Source organism: Capricornis sumatraensis, chromosome 3 (genome assembly GCF_032405125.1).
Source record: "Capricornis sumatraensis isolate serow.1 chromosome 3, serow.2, whole genome shotgun sequence".
NCBI classification, from domain to species: Eukaryota; Metazoa; Chordata; class Mammalia; order Artiodactyla; family Bovidae; genus Capricornis; species Capricornis sumatraensis.
In genome coordinates this window covers 100,416,169-100,439,010 of record NC_091071.1, presented here as the reverse complement: position 1 = coordinate 100,439,010, position 22,842 = coordinate 100,416,169, and the positions used below count along the sequence as shown (strand labels likewise).

The 22,842-nt window shown below is 33.6% G+C and overlaps 1 protein-coding gene across 1 annotated transcript in view; it reads right to left on the bottom strand.

The window, feature by feature from the left end:
- The window catches only part of LRP1B (LDL receptor related protein 1B), a 1,972,098-nt gene that overhangs the window by 781,777 nt on the left and 1,167,479 nt on the right, over window positions 1–22,842 (bottom strand). Inside the window, exons 22-23 of the mRNA XM_068968462.1 lie at window positions 15,104–15,304; window positions 8,223–8,468 (exon numbers count right to left, since the gene is read on the bottom strand). Coding sequence (XP_068824563.1) covers window positions 8,223–8,468; window positions 15,104–15,304 — 447 coding nt within the window. The remainder of the gene's footprint in view (window positions 1–8,222; window positions 8,469–15,103; window positions 15,305–22,842) is intronic.

The window sequence follows — 22,842 nt, the reverse complement described above, 5'->3', positions numbered from 1 at the left end:
AATGTGCATGGAGTGAAAACCCACAGTGGAGAAAAACGACACATCACATTGAAGAGATTAAATGAACAAAAATGAAGAAAGTCCTGAATGGCAGGCTGAAGGATTTGAGGTTCTTTTCATAATAAAGACTTATTTTAAAATCACAGATATAGACTGACAGGCATAAATCTCACTTTATTAGGACAGATAAAGGAATGGATGAGCAGATTATAAATGTCCTCCCTGCACCACCTCCACCCCCCTGCCCCACCATCAAATTCATTCTCCTGATCTCTTCACCATTAACTTCCATTGTTCTCCAAGATAGACCATCAAATTATAAACATCATTTTATTCTTACTATGTTCTTATTCTCACTAAATTCTTTCCATTAATTCTCATCTTCCAGATTAGATTACCCTCTCCCTTTACAATAAAAACACCACATTTCTTCAACTTTTTAATATTTTACTTCTCACAAGCTGTAGAACTGTTCAGTTCAGTCATGTCTGACTCTCTGCGACCCCATGGATGGCAGCATGCCAGGCCTCCCTGTCCATCACCAACTACTGGAATTTAGAAACAGGAGGATGACAAAAATTAGGCCAGAGTGAGTACTGCCATCATCAAGACAATATGTGTAACTCTGTGCTGCAGTACAGATGCTTTTTTTGTAGAACTAAAGTTTGGTGCAAAAAAATATTGGATGCAAATAAATATTTGGGTGCAAAAAAAAAAAAAAAACAAGTTATAAATGGAGCTGAAAATCAACTATAACTCAATAAAAATATAAAATACATGGAACTCTGAAGAAAAAGAAATAAATGGAGCTCCAAATCAACTATAACTCAATAAAACATATAAAATAAAATGGACCTTCAAAAATAACTGTAGAAAGTTTAGGTGATGGACTAATAGGTGATACTAATAGGTGGTTACTATGTACTAATAAGTGGTTACTATGTGTATACATTTTTATTTATATCCATGATCTCTTTTAAAAAAAAAATATATAAATTTTAAAATATAATCTTAAAAACATTTTAGATACTGTGATTAAAAACAAAGAAATATATTTGTGGGTAAATCTAACCTAATCAGGCCAACAGAAAATAAAAGAGGGATGCTACTATGTTCTTTCTGATGTTATTAGAAACATGCTGATGATAATTTATAAGTAGCCTACCTGCCAGACGGTGAAGAAACCAGAGATAAAAAAGAAATGCAGTCAGTAGAAGTATTCTGGGTTATTTTAAGTAAAAATAAAATACTTAGGAGAAAAGTGATTAACAAATATGTACTGAAGAGGGAATATTTAAAGAGCTGACAAAGTATCCAAATGCCTAAGAGAAGTGAGGTTTACACGCATATTAAATAAAAAATAACAATCATAAAAAAGTCTTTTGAAAATCTTATTATAGTTAACTAATAAAATGTCAAAAGTGAACCTAGAAAAAATAGAGTAATGAGCTCAGCAATTCAGCCAAGGACAGAGTGCAAAAATTTAGGAAGGAATTATTAGAAAAGAAAAGAGAAAATCATGAGACAACTACAGAGGAAAATTCAAGAGGAAAGTAAATGAGTGAGTCATACTTCTAATTTGAGACATAAAGAGTAGTATTATTTTATTTTTAAAATGTCAAGAAGATTAATCACAGATATTGCATTCAATAAATAGAACACATTTTAAAAAGAAGCTCTCAGGAATGATGGAGAAAAGGAACAAGAGAGCAAGAAAAAAGAAATTTTACTTTTAAAGCCCAATAGTTAATAGTCAATTCATTTTATTGAACTATGAATTTGCTGTAGGCTTTTCAAAAAGAAATGATGTGGAAAAAAGACAGAATCAATTTCTTTTTATATATGAAAATTGGTTTAAATAAAAAATAAATTTTAATGCCTAACAAAACCTTTATTATCTGCAACAATATAAATGATGATAATGGTATTTTGTATACTGTATATTAGGAAAGTGCTAAATTATTAGCAGGAAAAGATTTCTATACTAATTTTATTTTTTATTTTTATTTTTAAATTGTTATTTATTTATTTTAATTGGAGGCTAATTACTTTACAATATTGTAATAGTTTTTGTCAAATATCAGCATGAATCAGCCATAGGCACACATGTGTTCCCCATCCAGAACCCCCCTCCCACTTGCCTCCCCATCGCATTCCCCAGGGTCATCCCAGTGCACCAGCTCTGAGCACCCTGTCTCATGCATTGAACCTGGGCTGGCAATCTGCTTCACATATGATAATATACATGTTTTAACACTACCCTCTCAAATCATCCCACCCTTGCCTTCTCCCACAGAGTCCAAAAGACTGTTCTATACATCTGTGTCTCTTTTGCTATCTTGCATATAGGGTCATTGTTACCATCTTTCTACATTCCATATATATGCATTAGTATATTGTATTGGTGTTTTTCTTTGTGACTTACTTCACTCTATAATAGGCTCCAGTTTCATCCACCTCATTAGAACTGATTCAAATGCATTCTTTCCAATGGCTGAGTAATATTCCATTGTGCATATGTACCACAGCTTTCTTATCCATTCGTCTGCCAGTGGATATCTAGGTTGCTTCCATTTCCTGGCTATCATAAACAGTGCTACGATGAACACTGGGGTACATGTGTCTCTTTCAATTCTGGTTTCCTTGGTTGTATGCCTAGTAGTGGGATTGCTAGGTCAAATGGCAGTTCTATTTCCAGTTTTTTAAGGAGTCTCCACACTGTTCTCCATAGTGGTTGTACTAGTTTGCATTCCTACCAACTGTGTAAGAGGGTTCCTTTTTCTCCTCACCTTCTCCAGCATTTACTGTTTGTAGACTTTTTGATAGCAGCTATTCTGACTGGCATGAGATGGTACCTCATGGTGGTTTTGATTTGCCTTTCTCTGATAATGAGTGACATTGAGCATCTTTTCATGTGTTTGTTAGCCATCTGATGACTTCTGTGGAGAAATGTCTCTTTAGTTCTGTGGCCCATTTTTTGATTAGGTAGCTTTTTTTCTGGAATTGAGCTGCAGGAGCTACTTGTATATTTTTGAGATTAATTCTTTGTCAGTTGCTTCATTTGCTATTATTTTCTCCCATTCTGAAGGCTGTTTTTTCACCTTGCTTATAATTTCCTTCATTTCTCAAAAGCTTTTAAGTTTAATTAGGTCCCATTTGTTTATTTTTGCTTTTATTTCCATTACTCTGGGAGGTGGGTCATAGAGGATACTGCTGTGATTTATGTCAGAGACTGTTTTGCCTATGTTTTTCTCTGGAAGTTTTATACTTTCTGGTCTTACATTTAGATGTTTAATCCATTTTGAATTTATTTTTTGTGCATGGTGTTAGAAAGTATTCTAGTTTCATTCTTTTACAAGTGGTTGAACAGTTTTCCCAGCATCACTTGTTAAGGAGATTGTCTTTTCTCCACTGTGTATTCTTGCCTCCTTTGTCAAAGATAAGGTGATCATAGGTGCATGGATTTATCTCTGAGCTTTCTATTTTGTTCCACTGGTCTATATTTTTGTCCTTCTGCCAGTATCATACTGTCTTGCTGACTGTAGCTTTGTAGTATAGTCTGAAGTTAGGCGGGTTGATTCCTCCTGTTCCATTCTTCTTTCTCAAGATTGCTTTGGCTATTCAAGGTTTTTCATATTTCCATACAAATTGTGAAATGATTTGTTCTAGTTCTCTGAAAAATACCATTCGTAGTTTGATAGGGATTGCATTGAATCTATAGATTGCTTCAGGTATTACACTCATTTTCACTATATCAATTCTTCTGATCCATGAACATGGTATATTTCTCCATCTATTTGTGTCATCTTTGATTTCTTTCATCAGTGTTTTACAGTTTTCTATATATAGGTCTTTTGTTTCTTTAGGTAGATTTATTCCTAAGTATTTTATCCTTTTTGTCGCAATGGTGAATGGAATTGTTAATTTATCTTTCTGTTTTCTCATTGTTAGTGTATAGGAATGCAAGGGATTTCTGTGTGCTGATTTTATATCCTGCATCTTTAATATATTCATTGGTTAGCTCTAGTAATTTTCTGATGGAGTCTTTAGGGTTTTCTATGTAGAGGATGTTGCCATCTGCAAACAGTGAGAGTTTTACTTCTTCTTTTCCAATCTGCATTCCTTTTATTTATTCTTATTCTCTGATTGCTGTGGCTAAAACTTCCAAAACTATGTTGAATAGTAGTGGTGAGAGTGGGCATCCTTGTCTTATTCTTGACTTTAGGGAAAATGCTTTCAATTTTTCACCATTGAGGATAATGTTTGCTGTGGGTTTATCATATATGGCTTTTATTATGTTGAGCTATGTTCCTTGGATGCCTGCTTTCTGGAGGGTTTTTTTTTTTTTCATCATAAATGGATGTTGAATTTTGTCAAAAACTTTCTCTGCATCAGTTGAGCTAATAATACGGTTTTTATCTTTCAATTTGTTAATGTGGTGTATCACATTGATTGATTTGCCAATATTAAAGAATCCTTGCATCCTTGGGATAAAGCTCACTTGATCATGGAAAGGATTTTTGCATCTATGTTAATCAGTGATATTGGCCTGTAGTTTTCTTTTTGTGTGTGTGTGGCATCTTTATCTGGTTTAGGTATTAGGGTTATGGTGGCCTCACAGAATGAGTTTGGAAGTTTACCTTCCTCTGCAATTTTCTGGAACAGTTTGAGTAGGATAGGTGTTAGCTCTTCTCAAAATTTTTGGTAGAATTCAGCTGTGAAGCCGTCTGGTCAAGGGTTAATACAAGAAGAAGATATAATAATTATAAATATAGATGCACCCAATATAGGAGCACAGCAATATGTAAGGCAAATGCTAACAAGTATGAAAGAGGAAATTAACAGTAACACAATAATAGTGACAGACTTTAGTACTCTACTCACACCTAGGGATAGATCAACTAAACAGAAAATTAGCAAGGAAACACAGACTTTAAATGATACACTGGACCAGTTAGACCTAATTGGTATCTATGGGACATTACACCCCAAAACAATGAATTTTCTCAAGTTCACATGGAACCTTCTCCAGGATAGATCACATCCTGGGCCTTAAGTCTAATCTTGGTAAATTCAAATAATTTAAATCATTCCAAACATCTTTTCTGATCACAATTTGGTAAGATTGGTTGTCAACTACAGGAAAAAAAAAAAAAAACTATTAAAAATACCAACATATGGAGGCTAAACAACATGCTCTGAGTAACCAACAAATCACAGAAGAAATAAAAAAAGAAATCAAAATATGCATAGAAAGAATGAAAATGAAAACACAACAACCCAAAACCTATGGGACTCAGTAAAAGTAGTGCTAAGGGGAAGGTTCATAGCAATACAAGCTTACCTCAAGAATCAAGAGAAAAGTCAAATAAATAATCTAACTCTATACCTAAAGCAACTAGAAAAGGAAGAAGTAAAGAACCCCAGGATTAGTAGAAGAAATGAAATCATAAAACTTGGGGGAGAAATAAGTGAAAAAGAAACAAAGGAGACTATAGCAAAAATCAACAAAGCTAAGAGCTGGTTTTTTGAGAAGATAAATGAAACAGACAAAGCATTAGTCAGGCTCACCAAAAAAAAAAAAAAAAAGAGAAGAATCAAATCAACAAAATCAGAAATGAAAATGGAGACATCACAACAGACAACACAGAAATACAAAGGATCATAAGAGACTACTATTGGGGACTAAATGTCAATAAAATGGATAACTTGGAAGAAATGGACAAATTCTTAGAAAAGTATAACTTTCCAAAACTGAACCAGGAAGAAATAGAAAATCTTAACAGACCCATCACAAGCATGGAAATCAAAACTGTAATCAGAAATTTTCCAGCAAACAAAAGTCCATACTAATTTTAAAAGATAAAATATCATTTTGCTTCTCTGTTAAATTATAAACAAAGCTAGGTGTGATAAACAGCAATCTTAACAGTGAGAAATGATATGGTACTATTGGATTTTCTTTCTGAGCTGACAGTAGAAGGGGTCAATTCATTAGAAGAGTTACCTTTGCACCTGGTAACTTATATTCAAAAGTTGAATTATTCTAATATTTAACTTGAGTTAAATTGATTTCATAGAGTATTGATTTCACAGAGTACAAAGCCATAATAAGTCAATCATTTTGTCATCTATATCCAAAAATCAGAAATGGAGCCAATTCTCTTGCAAAACATGATTATATATCTAAGTTTGATCTATCATTCCCTTACTCCAAACATGTATATGAAATGGTTATCTTTATTTCAATAAACTGCTATTTTTCTTGCTAATTACATTGTGCAAGAATTCTGTAAGAGAACAAGTCAAATGAATGTTTGCTAAATTTATGCTTCTAGGACTCAAATTTTAACAGGAGAAAACAACTACAAGACATCATTTGAAATAAAGTAATAAAATAATTTAATATTCTCTGAGAAAATCATCCTTTTAAATGCATATTACTTTATTGGATACTATGTAGAACAAAAAAAATCTATAACTTGATTTCTGACTTCAAGACACCTATTACTTTACTGGAGAAGTAAAGAGTAAAGGAAGGAGATAAAAATATAAATAAATAAATGTGACCATATATTTCTTTAGACAAATTCTATATATAGAAAGGAGAAATAAGTGGAGAGAGCTAGCATGTTTGGAAGAAGACTCCATTAAAGAAGAAAGATTTGTGCTAGAAGGTTTTAAAAATATCCAGAATTTTTAGAGACAAAGAGGGAAAGTACAATCTAAGTAGAAGAAACAAAATGAAAAATGTTTATGATATACGGGTTCCTTGGAGCCTGATGAAGCCTGGGTACTCCTAATCAGAAATTTTTAGAGTCCAAAAACAGTTAGAATAAAGTATAACAAAAATAAATAAAAAAGAATCAAATATATTCAAATACATTTATCATATCAACAAAAACAGTTTTTGATGGGGGAATATATGTGCTTTTTTAAATTAACACATTGGTAACAAGATTCAGCAGTGGGTCAAATGACTCCCATTACTGAAGGAGCAGTGGTTTTCAAAGCCTGAGAGTAAGAGAGATTTTGAGATATTAGCAACAATTGTTAACATGATATAAATATATCTATTACTTCACAGTGATATTTCACAGTGGTCACTTCACAAAGACATAGTCATTGTTGCTGCAGAAACTGTTCTGTGGCATATGTTCACAACTCTAAGAAATGTTAACTTTTAGGGAGAGATTACAGAAAATGAAAGGGTACAATTATTCCTTAAGAAACTTCATGGACCCTCTCCAATTCTATCCATGGACCTCTTAGTGCCCAGTGACTCAGACTAATAATCTAGAGAAGTTAATGGGAAACCACCACTCACTAAGCACTGAATGAGTGTGGGGCATAGTAAAAGTGCTTCTTGTCATTTTTGCAACATGTTGTTGTGGGCATTGATATTTGAAAGATGAGAAAACCAAAGCTCAAAAGTTTTGGGTTACCTGCCTGGGGTCAAATACACTATGATTGCCAGCTACAGGATAAGATTTCAAATTTGGGCATGTTCCATAGCATTCATTTGCTTTTCCTACTGTGGAATATGACCTAGAGAATCAGCAGAATGTCTTAAACGTGCAAGCAAAAGATGAATACAACCAGAGTTAAGTTGTTTTCAAGAGCAGCAGAGATACAGATGGTGGCTCAAACTAAAGAATCTGCCTGCAGTGTGGGAGACCTGAGATCGATCCCTGGTTTGGGAAGACCCCCTGGAGGAGGGAATGGAACCCACTCCAGTATTCTTGCCTGGAAAATCCCCAAGGACAGAGGAGCCTGGCAGGTTGCAGTCCATGGGGTTGCAGAAACTTGGATATGAATGACTAAGCACAGAGACTCAGATGAAGTGTGGGACAGGGACAGATTTTATGGGGTTATAAAAAGCACTTACATATAAATAGAAGTAAAAGCTTTGGAGAATAGAAAAATAAGTGCCTGTGGAGAAAGATAACAAAAGCAGGTATTTAACAAAAAGATAATCAGATGGCTTGTAATGGTAAAGGATTATTGTAATTTTTTTTGTCCAAAAGATTTTGGCATAGGTCTAATATGGTGCATTATACTTTAATGCCTTTTCTAAAATTAATCAAATCCATTAGTAATTATCTGAGTTGTTTTTGGATTTTTTTTTTCTCAATATCCATTCTTAAATATAGCAAGATACACAATACAGAAACACACACCACTTGCTATTTTTAAATATAGCAAAATATACATCTACTTACCAACACTTGAGCAACTTTCACCATCCACATCCAGCTTCCACCCTTCATAACATGAGCACTTGACTGTCTGCTTGTGCTGTTCACACACTTGACTGCACTTTAGATGGTTGCTACAATAATCTACAATTTCACACGTTTTATTGTCTCTGCCAAGTTGAAGCCCTTCAGGGCATGAACAGACAATTCCTCTTCCAGGAACAACAGAACAGTGGTTGCTACAGCCTCCATTGTTCAGTGAACATTCATCTATAAAAGAAGAGGAACAGATAATAGGGCAATATTAATTGTTTTGTTCAATTAAATGCTAATCACTGAACTCATTTCTTTAAATCTAGAATTAAAGATTATAAATAAATTTAGAAAGATTTTTCAGATTTTTTTGTTTAAATTTAGTCCTAAAGGGGTAGGGATGATGAAAAATTTATCCAATGATCAAATAGAATTCTATATGATACAAATTGGCTGCCCATGTGGTGCTAGTGGTAAATAATCTGCCTGCCAGTGCAAGAGAGGTAAGAGATGTGGGTTCAATCCCTGGGTTGGGAAGATCCCCTGGAGAAGGAAATTGCAACCCATTCCAGTGTACCTGCCTGGGAAATCCCATGGACAGCCTGGTGAGCTATATTTTATGGGGCTGAAAAAAGTCAGACATGACGAGCATAGCACAGGCTAATGATATAAATTAGGAATGGAAAATTTGCATTTCTCTAAATTTTGCAGTACACTTTATTGTACTCCATAGAACTAAAGTGAGTTAAGTATTTCTATTATTACTGGAAAGATTGTGCTCAGTCTTCTAGCAATTATTCAAAATCAGAATTTTGGGGCTTCCAAAAGAGACACACATACACTGATAATCTGAAAATCTGATTATCACAATGTTTATAAGTAAACAGGGACACACATATATGTATGTATGTATTATATCTATATACTGTTTTCTACATCTATAGCCTGATTTAGAATTATAATCCAGAATGGATTAGTTTGTCCTTTACTGACTACAGATATTTATTTAGGTAAATTATACATTGTACCTCATATATTTGTTATTATTATTAATTCAATGAGGCTATGGAAATAGAATAAACAATACACAAAAATACTTGACCTGAGCAACTAACATTGACTGCACAGATGATAATAGTTTCATAAAGAAAGAGCACTTTTCTTTAAAGCACTTATAATTTATAATTACACTTTAGATTCATTTATCATTCTATTTCATCACAAGATTGTAGGATGTATGAGAATATACAAGCATCCTTTCTGTTTACCATGTATATTCCATAGTTAACAAAGTGCCTAGCATAGAGTAGGCAGTTAAAAAAAAATGTGTTGAATAATAAAATTTAACAAAATCATCCAGAAGCACACAACTGTCCCTAAATTGAGCTAGTATCTGTCCACCTGGGAAATTTCAAAATGTCATATTTATGCACTTGACAAAAATAGCCAGCAATTATTTTTGTAACCATGATATTAACTCTTGCTATATATTATTATATTAGATGTCTATTAATAAGGACAAAATAAGTTTTGTCTTCCTTGGCTTTAAAAATATTTGAGTAGTTTTCAAAGCTTGTTCAATTAGGTGTATTTTTAGACATACTGAAAAGGAATATTGTTCAATGATTTGCAAATTGCAATAATATTTTCTTATATGGCTCTAATATGTTTTGTTCTCTATGGAAATTCACCCAGTTCAAAAATTTGGACTGGAAAGTTAAGGCTTTCAAAATTATTCTCTGCACATTTTAAACTTCTTTATGGGCCAACTATTCTTCATATTTGTCACCATAAAAGATATTACAGCAATAAGAAAAGGAAAATGACTACATTAACTGTTGTCTCTAAGAATTTAATTCAAGTTTAGTATTATTTTAAAGAAAAAAATAAATTCTTTTCTTGGTTCCTCCAAGTATGTTTGTTCACCTGTAATCATAATCATTTCAAAATAGCAGTCATTTCAAAGTATTTGCCCCATTTTAGTTCAATTGACATTCTTTTTCAAGAGAATTACTGTAAAGTAATGTCATCATACACAGCAGGTGAAAAAAATTGTTACAATGCTTTTTGCTTATTTCAAGTATGATTGTTCTCTCACTATTCAAATGTCTCTTTCTGATACTACCTTTAGAATTAAGTCATAGATTTTAGGATAAATGCAAATTCACACTGAAATATACAACTTAACATGTATAATTGAATGGCAATATTTGTATCACTGTCCCTTGCCAATTTCCCCTTAACCCTAAACCTATCATCCTGCAGGTTCTTTCAAATTTTTGTTACCTGAGAAAGATGCTCTCATTGACCAAATTCCAGTCAAGCATCTCTTAATCTTTCAACTAGTCCTCAGTCTTAGCCGATAAAAACTGCAGATTCTCAGCAAAAACAATTTCATTGTCAAATCCTCTCCCCATCCCCTTCTTTTCAACCCAATAAAAGACTTGGACAAATAGTACAGTTTCTAAAAACTCATATCAGCATCCCTAGAATGACCTCAGCCCCCTTACAGTGCCTGCCTTTGAAAGCTCCATGACTCCATGAAGCTGTCAGAATTCATTGTTTGTCTCAGCCACAACCTGATGATAGGCAGACAGCCCTCTGAACCCCATCTTAGAACAATTATTTTTGAAAGCTTGCATTATAAATCCTTTTTTTTTTGCACCCTTTCCATGTAAATCTTCTACCACCCAGAGTGTTTTTTTTTTTTTTTGAGCACCTGCAAGTCAACTTTTGAAAGATAAACATTCGAAGAGATAACTCTCTCAGTCTTACTCCCAGCTTTTGTGAGCATCTTGCTCTGATTTATACCACTGCCTCCAGTCCTAAGGGATTCCCTGATGGCTCAGTGGTAAAGAATCCACCTGCCAGTGCAGGAGACTTGAGTTTGATCCCTGGGTTGGGAAGATCCCCTAGAGAAGGAAATGGAAACCCACTCCAGTATGGAGTGGTGGGGAATCCCATGGACAGATGAGCTTAGTGGGCTACAGTCCTGGGGTCACAAAGAGTTGGACATGACTTAGCGATTAAACAACAACTCCAGTTATAAAGATAAGAGAAGTTAGTATCTTCTCTGGAATGAGCACCAATTAACAAAACCAGGAGGCCTAGACACATGCACCCTTCCTCTCCTATCTCAAACCCCCCAACCTCGCACCCCTGCTTAACATCCCTAAGCATATCCTGGCCTTTAAAGTTTCTCACCATTTGTTTTGATGAAGCTGATTTCAATTTATGTTGGACACTCACCCTATTGCAATAGTTGTTACTGAATAAGATATATCTTTACCATTTTAATTAGTTTTCAGTTTCGCTTATTTTTGACATACTTTTGTAACAAAAATCAACAGTTAACTCCCATCACAAATGATTAAAATCTTGTGTGTGTGTTTAGTTGCTAAGTCGTGTTTGACTCTGTTGAGACCTCATAGACTGTAGCCCACCAGACTCCTCTGTCTGTAGGATTTTCTGGGCAAGAATATTGGAATGGGTCGCCATTAGCTCCTCCAGAGGATTATTTTGACCCAGGGATTGAACCCATGTCTCCTGTGTTGGCAGATGGGTTCTTTATCACTGAGCCATTTGTTTCTTAAGTGCATATGCATTTCCTTTTGATATCACTTAAAATTCCCCCTAGGGGGTGGGATGGGAATCTTTTCACTAGGATTAAATTCCCCAAGCTTTTTTTTTTTTTTTTTTTTTAATTTTATAGATCAGATTTATTTGGAGAAAACAACCTCACTAAAAAAGGATGGAAGTTTACATCTGAACACATCTCCCAAGTATTGAGTATACAGATTACAAGTTATTTTCATAAATTTTACATTTACTAAGGAGCAGGATAGGAATCGTGTCTGTTTTTGTTTCAACAGTAGGTAGGATAGCAGAGAGGGAAAGAAGAACTATTTTGGATATAACTATTTGGAAGGAGTTGACATGAAGAGGGTCAACCCTACAGTTTCATCCTCTATAGCAAATGGCTTAAAAAAACCTTGTCAACTTAGGGTATCTCTTTCTCAAAGCCACTTCTTAGCTACTAACTTATTCATGTCAATGCTTTAAAGTTAATTCACTTGGTATATTTTTCATGTCCACTGGGTAAATGACTCATGATGCCCATTGCTGCAGCACTCAAACCAACACCCTTGTCTGGCTGGACAGAACCTAACCTAGGATTGATAGGGGGAAAAAACCTTGAAAACAGAACAAAATGTCTTTTCTCTACAGGTACCAATATTGCTGATAAATGAATGATACCAAACAAAATTGTGGAGAACTAAAACATTGTACAAAATGTTTATAGTGCTTTGTATTTCATCTATTTCAGTATTTATGTGATTAGATCAAATTTTTCTAGAAAATGGTGGTTAAATAATTTGATGAGTCACTGTCTATTCTGCTATGGTAATAGATTGATACTGTATAATCCTGTGGATGCCCCCTAGTTAATCTGGCTGAATTAAGCCACTAATAATTACAGCAACTATCTAGGACTCATATTCTTCAAAAGTAAAATAAGTGTTCCATGAGTTAAAAACAGATTACCATATACATAAGTGATGGTACAGAGGAGCACATACAAGCACTTTTTATTTCTTTTAGGAGAAAGAAGAGCCTTCTGCAATTCAATTCCTTGACCAGTGCTTGTTTTCGTTTTTCAGTGTTCCAGTTCTTCCTCAACTTCATCTCATAAAGGACAGAGTGTATGAGTTCAATATGCCACAGTGCTACAATCAGGATAAAAATGTCTTTTTATCTTCTCTGGTACTTTCAAACCCAGCTTTAGAGATCTTTTATACTGTCTATAATTATTAAAAATCATGTTTGGGAACACATGTAAGAATTAATGATTTTAAAATTAAATTAAAAAATTAATTAAAAAAAATAAAATAAAATACAGAACGATGAAAAAAATAAATAAATAAAATAAAAATCATTGACCAAGGTTTCTTGGCCAATGAGTACAGTAGTTTGATAAGCAAGAGCTGAGTTTCAATCTTGAAGTAGAGAAATAAATTCAGAAGAAATTCCCTTTCCTTTTTTTATTTTCCCAATTGAAGGAGCAGAGGATAGGAAAATAAAGTTGCATTTTCTTATGATTCTTTTCATTTTTCTAATGACAGATTTTCTCTTTATTTTCTTTTGTTTCCTTCACTTACCCCAAAAGGTGAAAAAAAGGTAGAAAACCACTAATTTATTTCAATACCTGAAATACATCAGATATTATTACCATGATTTCCTGACAGACATCATTATGTCCATTTTTTTTTATGGAGAAACTGACAATTCCAGAAATTGAGCCACCTTTCTGGGTGATTTAATCAAAATAATTGAAGAAGAGAATTCAAACCTGTCAAAAATCACATTTTTTCCTATGATTGCACACTTTTAATTTTAATACTGCCGATAGTTTCCTTCTTTTAGAAACTACATGAGCAATTTTCATATACTGTAAGGTAAGAGATCTTTCCATCCACCAAACTACTTTATCAGGGAGAACAAGCTGGAAGAAAAATAAGTGAATACATGTAAACTAACTCTGTCATCCCTTAATCGCAATTTTTTTGTTTAATTTTTAAAGCTTTTGCTTGTTTAAATGTTAGCAATGCTGAATGGAGGCTATTGTATTTACTGTTTCAAGGTTATTCTATAGAATCACAGATTGTATGGAAGATATTTTATTGCACAAAGTTTAAAAATAATATGTCTTTTTATATCACTCAGTATGCTATTAATGCTCAATTCAGATAAAAACATGATAACTGTGGACTTAAATGTAGTTGTCTTCCTATTTCCAATCAGGTAGCTTCATAATTTCCTAAAGTCATTTTCTTACTGCCTCAAGTCATCTCATTATTGTTCTTATCATTCTGTAAACTCTTCATTACTCTACTGATGTCACCTTCAGTATTGTCTGGAAAACATATTTTTTAAAATCTCCTTGTTAAATCTCTGATCTCCCCACAGAGAAGGAAATGTAATTGCTTTATATGTGCTGGTGGCACAAGGAGATGGCTAGTGGCAAGTTATTTCAAAGCTCAAAAGCTATCAGATTGAACTCATTTTAACTAGAGAAAGCATTCTCAAGAAAGCTACTGCATGAGAACTGAAAACTTCTGAGAAAATCATATAAAATTGAATAATAGACTGAGTGACTAATACTTTCACTTCATTATCCAGTTTCTTCCTTGTACCTTTCTAAAAATGGTTTCTAGTATAACGATCAGAAGGCCAGACAAAATCTATTGGATGGCAGTAAACTTCATCTCAGGGTTTAGCAATAACAGTAATCTCCTTTAGTAATAACAGGAATCTTCTGTTCTGAGTGACTCACTGACGAAAAAATAATCAGTTCAGTTGTGGAAACAACATTGAATATTCAGAGATCTTACGTGAAAAAAGTGTTAGTCACTGAGTCATTTCCGACTCTTCACAAGCTCATAGGCTGTAGCTTGCTAGGCTTGTCTATCTCCTACCCATGGAATTCTCCAGGCAAGAATACTAGAGTCAGTAACCATTTCCTCCTCCAGGGGATCTTCGCGACCCAGGGGTTGAACCCATGTCTCCTGTACTACAGGCAGATTCTTTACCCTCTGAGTCACCAGGGAAACCCATGTGAGGAACACAGCTACACAACTGTTAGGTTAGCTGGATGAATGTTAAACTTATCTGCTTCATTTTTAGAAATGTATGATCATATTTAAATTTTCAAATAAATATACCATACCTGCAAAATATAAGTGGGGTTCATGCTAAAATTTACATTTAAAAGGAATGACTGGAAGGAGCTAATGCTTCTAGAAAGAGTATCAAGAAGTACACTAAAAGGGTCTAGTCTCCAGAGAGAAGCAAGGCAGTGAAATGTACAATACCACAGAGGTCGCCTTCATCAGACCCATCAGGACAATCCCGTCTCCCATTGCAGAGTTTCTCTGGCTGCAGGCAGACTGAGGTGTCATTAGCACAAGGGTACTTGGGTGGTCCACACAAGAAATTGTCACAATCATCTTCATCTGATTGATCTTCACAATCAATATCTCCATCACAGACCCAGGCTTTGCTGATGCATCTCCCTTAAGAAAATAGAAACAACATGCATTTGATTTTTGCAATTAAGCCATGGTAATAACAAGTAATCATTGTCTTTAGTCAGAGCAGAACAAATTGCTATTAACAAGAAATCTATTTAGTGATAGTTTGACAGCTTATTTTCACAAAGAAATTTGAGTAGTACTTGTCCTGATTTTTAACAGTGTTCTTAGCATGAAAGCCTTGATGCTTTCTTTAGTTTCAAGTTATTGACTTACTCTATTAAAAAAAAAAAAAAAGTATAACTAATTAAAAGTCTAATTACAATACTTTTAAGAGCAAATTTTAAAATATATTTTATAGTAGTATAAGTCCCTTTCAGAGTCCTAAATTTATATAAATGCTATCAGTGTCTTCTGGAGCTCTAAAATTAAGTAAATGCTTATTTTTTAAGATGACAATGTCTCTATTTTTACATTCATAACCTTAAAATTTCAACTTCTCATATTCAGACTATGTACATGCCCTTTCACAGAAGAATATAAAATATTACTAAACATTTTAGTAGTTATGATATATACAGACAAAATTTAAAGAAATATGTTTTCTTTATTGACTTTAAAAGAAAAACAAATTATTATTTAGCCAGAATGTTTCAAAAGCAAATGTGAAATTACTGGAGAGCAATATTTTTGTCATTGTAAATTGCTTTATTGAAAAGTATTCCTTGGCAGAATATTTATATTTTTCATCTAATTAAAATTATGTTTTCTAAATTATATAATATTAAGGTATAATGGGAATAAAAAATCTACCTAAAAGGGTAAATACTAGTTATTGGCTGATTACATACCAACATCTCATAAAATGAGTGGGGCAAATTAAAAGGAAATGGAAAAATATTATATTGTAAAATTCAGACAAATTGAAAAAAGTAGGGGAAACCACTAGACCATTAAGGTATGACCTAAATCAAATCACTTATGATTATACAGTAGAAGTGAGAAATAGGTTTAAGGGACTGTTCTGATAGATAGAGTTCATGATGAAGTATGGACAGAGGTTCATGACATTGTCCAGGAGACAGGGATCAAGTCCATCTTCATGGAAAAGAAATGAAAAAAGCAAAATGGCTGTCTGGGGAGGCCTTACAAATAGCTGTGAAAAGAAGAGAGGCAAAAAGCAAAGGAGAAAAGGAAAGATATAAGCATCTGAATGCAGAGTTCCAAAGAATAGCAAGAAGAGATAAGAAAGCCTTCCTCAGTGATCAATCCAAGAAAGAGAAGAAAACAACAGAATGGGAAAGACTAGCGATCTCTTCAAGAAAATTAGAGATATCAAGGGAACACTTCATGCAAAGATGGGCTCGATAGAGGACAGAAATGGTATGGACCTAACAGAAGCAGAAGATATTAAGAAGAGGTGGCAAGAATACACAGAAGAACTGTACAAAAAAGATGTTCATAACCAAGATAATCACAATGGTGTGATCACTCACCTAGAGCCAGACATCCTGGAATAAGAAGTCAAGCGGGCCTTAGAAAGCATCACTATGAACAAAGCTAGTGGAGGTGATGGAATTCCAGTTGAGCTATTTCAAATCCTGAAAGATGATGCTGTGAAAGTGCTGCACTCAATATGCCAGCAAATTTGGAAAACTCAGCAGTGGCCACAGAAGTGGAAAAGGTCAGTTTTCTTTCCAATCTCAAAGAAAGGCAATGCCAAAGAATGCTCAAACTACCGCACAATTGCACTCATCTCACATGCTAGTAAAGTAATGCTCAAAATTCTCCAAGCCAGGCTTCAGCAATATATGAACCGTGAATTTCCAGATGTTCAAGCTGGTTTTAGAAAAGGCAGAAGAACCAGCGACCAAATTGCCAACATCTGCTGGGTCATAGAAAAAGCAAAAGAGTTCTAGAAAACATCTATTTCTGCTTTATTGACTATGCCAAAGCCTTTGACTATGAGGAGCACAATAAAGGGTGGAAAATTCTGAGAGAGATGGGAATACCAGAACACCTGACCTCCCTCTTGAGAAACCTGGATGCAGGTCAGGAAGCAACAGTTAGAACTGGACATGGAACAACAGACTGGTTCCAAATAGGAAAAGGAGTACTTTAAGGCTGTATATTGTCACCCCGCTTATTTAACTTATATGCAGCATACACCATGAGAAACGCTGGGCTGGAGGAAGCATAAGCTGGAACCAAGATTTCTGGGATAAATATCAATAACCTCAGATATGCAGATGACACCACCCTTATGGCAGAAAGTAAAGAAGAACTAAAGAGCCTCTTGATGAAAGTGCAAGGGGAAAGTGAAAAAGTTGGTTTAAAGCTTCAGAAAACGAAGATCATGGCATCTGGTCCCATCACTTCACGGGAAATAGATGGGGAAACAGTGGAAACAGTGTCAAACTTTATTTTTGGGGGCTCCAAAATCACTGCAGATGGTGACTCATGAAATTAAAAGACGCTTACTCCTTGGAAGGAAAGTTATGGCCAATCTAGACAGCATATTGAAAAGCAGAGACATTACTTTGCCAACAAAGGTCCATCTAGTCAAGGCTATGGTTTTTCCAGTGGTCATGTATGGATGTGAGAGTTGGACTGTGAAGAAAGCTGAGTGCTGAAGAATTGATGCTTTTGAACTGTGGTGTTGGAGAAGACTCTTGAGAGTCCCTTGGACTGCAAGGAGATCCAACCAGTTCATTCTAAAGGAGATCAGTCCTGGGTGTTCTTTGGAAGGAATGATGCTAAAGCTGAAACTCTAGTACTTTGGCCGCCTCATGCGAAGAGTTGACTCATTGGAAAAAACTCTGATGCTGGGAGGGATTGGAGGCAGGCGGAGAAGGGGATGACCGAAGATGAGATGGCTGGATGGCATCACCAACTCGATGGACGTGAATTTGAGTGAACTCAGTGAGTTTGTGATGGACAGGGAGGCCTGGGATGCTGCGATTCATGGGGTCACAAAGAGTCGGACACAACTGAGCAACTAAACTGAACTGAACTGAATTGTCATTATGTATTTAAAGGTTTTCTTCAAACTTAAGCCTATTGAGTTTTACTGTACTTGAATACTGGTGAAAAGATGTTTCACTTATAGAAATGTGGTAACAATTTTCCATGCTATATGTCAAATAAGAGGAAAACATAAATGATCAGTTCCGCATGTAATATAAAAATATTCTCTAATATTCAATGTTATTTATTTATCGTAATATTCTTAAAAAAGAATGGATGAATATTTCAATAATGACTTTGATTATAAATGGAGGAATATTATAAATCTTCACATAATACCATAACTAAAACAATGTTAATATTTTATATTACCTGGAAATATTATGTAGTACAATTAGATAGTAGAAAGACTTAGATATAAAACTAGTAAATAATATCATTATATGAAGTTTATATAATTGCATAATTATAAGTCAGTAAAACTAAGTTAGAACTATAAGAAACTGAGAATTTTTAAGAATGTAGATAGCTTCAAAAACTCTACAGAAAAGTCAATAGGTCCCATATATATAAAGACAACAGAAGAGAAGGTCAGCCAAGAAATCTACCGCAAAACAAAGTATTTTGGGTTAAACTATAAGAACTGTATATTATTTGTATGAAAAACATCAAAAGTTTATTTTAAAAAACTCAAAGAAGCCTTGAATACAGACATAGTTTGATTTCAGAGATAAATATATTAATAGAAAAGTATTATTTTTTCTCAAATTAATCTCATCCCATTTTTAATTATATTATTTTAATCCCATGAACTTATCCTAAACTTAAGAAAATAAAACTGCAAATATTATGAGGCATCCTCTAAAAAACACAGACAGTTTGCTGAGTAGGAACTATATATGCCAAATATTTAGAAATGTTTTAAAAGTAACATTAGTTAAATTTTGTCATAATGGAATATAACTATGCATCAATAATTAAATAGCATAGTGACATCAGAAGTAAAGTCACTAGGTATGTGGTTTTAATATACAAAAATTGACAATTCAAAATAGTAGAGAATAAATAATTACGAAATTAATGCTGTTAGGATTATTGATGGGCCACCTGGAGAAAAATAAATAGCTGAATCTTCACTCAATATTTACACCAAAATAAATTAAAGACAGATCAAAGAAGTGTTTTAAAACAGAAATGATGAAAGCAAAACATTCTAGAACAAAATAGTTATTAAAACAAAACCCTGAAATGGTCATTATACAAACACAGAGAGCATAAAGGACAAGTTGATAAACTTAAATACTGTCCTAATTGAACTATAAAATTCGTCTATAAAGTCAAAATAAAGTCAATAAAACAGAAAAAGAAATCATTCTATTTGACAAAAAAAGATACATTACTTTGAAATATAAAAGGTTCATATAAATCAGTATGATAAAAATCAGTAAACCAGTATATAAGTGCAAGGTTTATAATGAATCGATAATGGCTTACCAACATATGGAGTTAAAAACATCTTTCAATTAAAAAAAATAAAAACAACAGTTTGATAGCATTTTTCCTCTCTTGGATTAAGATTAAAAAGCTGTATAACACATAGATAAATTGGACAAGGGTAGGAAAAACAACTCCAGTGTTAAAGGGGCTACAGATTGGGATCATCTCTTTGTAAGGCAATATTATAAAACTAGTAATGAAAAATATATCAACACTTCACCACTGTAATTCTAATTTTAGAATATTTTTCCATTGGTATATTATGCCTTAATGTACAAAAATACATAAATGAGGATGTGTATTGCTGCTTTGTCTATATTAGCAAAAGTCTGGAAACAAGTAAAATTCAGACTGCAAGACTGGCAACATCAATTACAATGCATCCATACATTGAAATTATATACTTGAGTGAAAAACAATGAGTTAATTCTCCATAGGTTAAAATAAAACAATCTCCCTATCATATTAATATAAGGGAACAACAAGTGAGTATGCTGTAGATATTCTTTTATGTTAGAACTATCTGTTTAGCAATATGTGTGACAATATTTCCATACATATGTCAATATAAACACATATATAGACTTGTCTCTACATGAATTTTTTCTGGAGGGTTGCTGCTGCTGTGGCTGCTAAGTCATGTCAGTCGTGTCCGACTCTGTGTGACCCCACAGACGGCAGCCCACCAGCCTCCCCCGTCCCTGGGATTCTCCAGGCAAGAACACTGGGCTACACAGGAAATAATTAAAACTGATTGCCTCTGGTGGGGAAGTCTTAAGGTACATGGGAGTAGGAGACAGATTAATTTTTCATCAAAACCTTTTGTGTTACTTTATTTTCCCTTCCACTATATTTCTGTATAATTTTTCAAAAGATACTAGCTCATTTTAAAATGGTAAATATGAGACATGTAACGTGCCACAAAGTCTGGTAGTTTCTACAGATGCAGAGGTTACCCTGTGCCTTATATTTTCCAAGAGACTTTAGGTAATATAAAAAAAGGCATAAGACACATTCCCTGTCCCCAAGGAGTTTATAATATAGTTACTTTTGCTATGTTACAAGAGATATGAATAAATATGAATAAACAGCTCAGATAAAATCTACAGGTTTCAATAGCTCTTTCTTCCCAGGTATTTTGCAGGGGATGTTTGGAACAATTGCTTTTCCCTTTCTTGTTTAGTTTTAATTTTTATACAAAACGAAGGTAAGAGGATACTCCAGGTATGATAAGTTAAATTTCTATTTCATGACCATCAGTTGGGTAAAACTGAAAAGCAAATGACCTTAGTAAATATGCTGAAAGATTGTTCATTTTTACTCGATTTACAGCGGGACAAATCCTTACATAGTCAAATCACTAGATGTGACAATAAAAAAACTTCAATATTACAACTATTCTTGTTTAAGCTCCCTCCTTTATATATAAGAAAGCTGAAACTCAGATCAAGTTAATATTTTTAAAACACCCGTGGTGGATTCATGTCAATGTATGGCAAAACCAATACAGTATTGTAATGTAAAATACAGTAAAAATAAAAACTAAAAAAAAAATTTCAAAAAAATATAGACTAATAATATTAAAATGTGTTATAAATTATAAATATCCACAATATCTAAAAAAACAAAAGCTTTAAAAATAACTTAAAAAAAACCTGTGCACAAATAAATTCAAATAATCAAGTCAACCAAGTTCAAATTGTCTTTACTAATTCTTCTTTAAAGAGATATCATGTGCTAGAAAAATTCAGTGTTTATTATCAAACTGAGCTTTACATAATATTTTCAAACTGATTAATAAAGATGCAGGACTCTTGTGGAAACTGTAGTTTTGTCCTTTGAGCAAAAAGAATAAGAATGGCTGAGCAACAATAGCAATGACAACAAGCAGATAATAGCAAAAGTCAGCTACTGGTATTATGGAAGCTACTATAATCACTTAAATCACATTCGCTCTCTCTCTTACACTTAGGACATTGTAAGGACTATTTTGATTTGTGTATCCTTGAGATACATAGTTTAGGTAAAAGTCAGTACAAAATCAACAGGTATAGGAAAACTGAGTTCCTAGGAGTTATTAGAATCTGTGCTGCTTTCCTGAATTCATACTATCACTTCCAGATTTTGCTTGTCTCTGCTAAACTGTTTTGGCTATTAAAAAAAAAAAAAGTGAGAGAGAGATTTATTCATTTGTAAACTGCTTAACTTTCTTTTGTCTTAATGAGAGACAACAGGCTATAACAGAACAATTTCTGTTCTGAGATACAACTGGCAGTTAATGTCAAGAATATGGGTACTTTGAAAAAATTCAAATGGATTTATTTAAAAATATTATTTTTTGAATATTGGTTTTTGAAATGCAATTTTTCTGTAATTTTTATACTCCATAAAACATACATATTTATTTAACAACATTTGACTTCATTTCAATTCAGCAAATATTTATTGAGTACTTTGTACCTGTCTAGCTACTGAACACTGTAGAAAAAAATAAAGAAAAATCCCTGACCTTGTGGAGCAATAAGTCTAGTACTGACAAATGTTCTATAAAAAAAGGATAAGATAAAAGCCATATAACCATCACAGAGTGCTACGGAATTTCAGAGAGCTAGAAAATATGTGTGATTGAAAGGCTCAGAAAAAAGCTTTACTAAGATGTTATTTGGGAAGAGATTTTGAAGAGTGACAGTGAATATTAGATATGGACACAAGAAAAAAGGCATTTCATATAAACAGCTGTCTTATGTGTACAGCCTTAACATTCAAAAATATATCCTCTGCAAAAGAAAAAGCAAGTAAGAGGAAAAAGAGAGAGAAAACAGTTTAATAGTATGGTGTTTATTTCTGCTATTGAATAGGAATGTGTCAGGGCATAGATACTGAAACCAAGTCAACTCCTTCTTAATTTGATCTCTTCTATTTTTGTGTGAATCCACTATAAAATTATACTCTCTATATTTAATTTCTCAGTTCAGTTCAGTCGCTCAGTTGTGTCCGACTCTTTGCAACCCCATGGACTGCAGCATGCCAGGCCTCCCTGTCCATCACCAACTCCTGAAGTTTACTCAAACTCATGTCCATTGAGTCATTGATGCCATCTCATCTGCTGTTGTTCC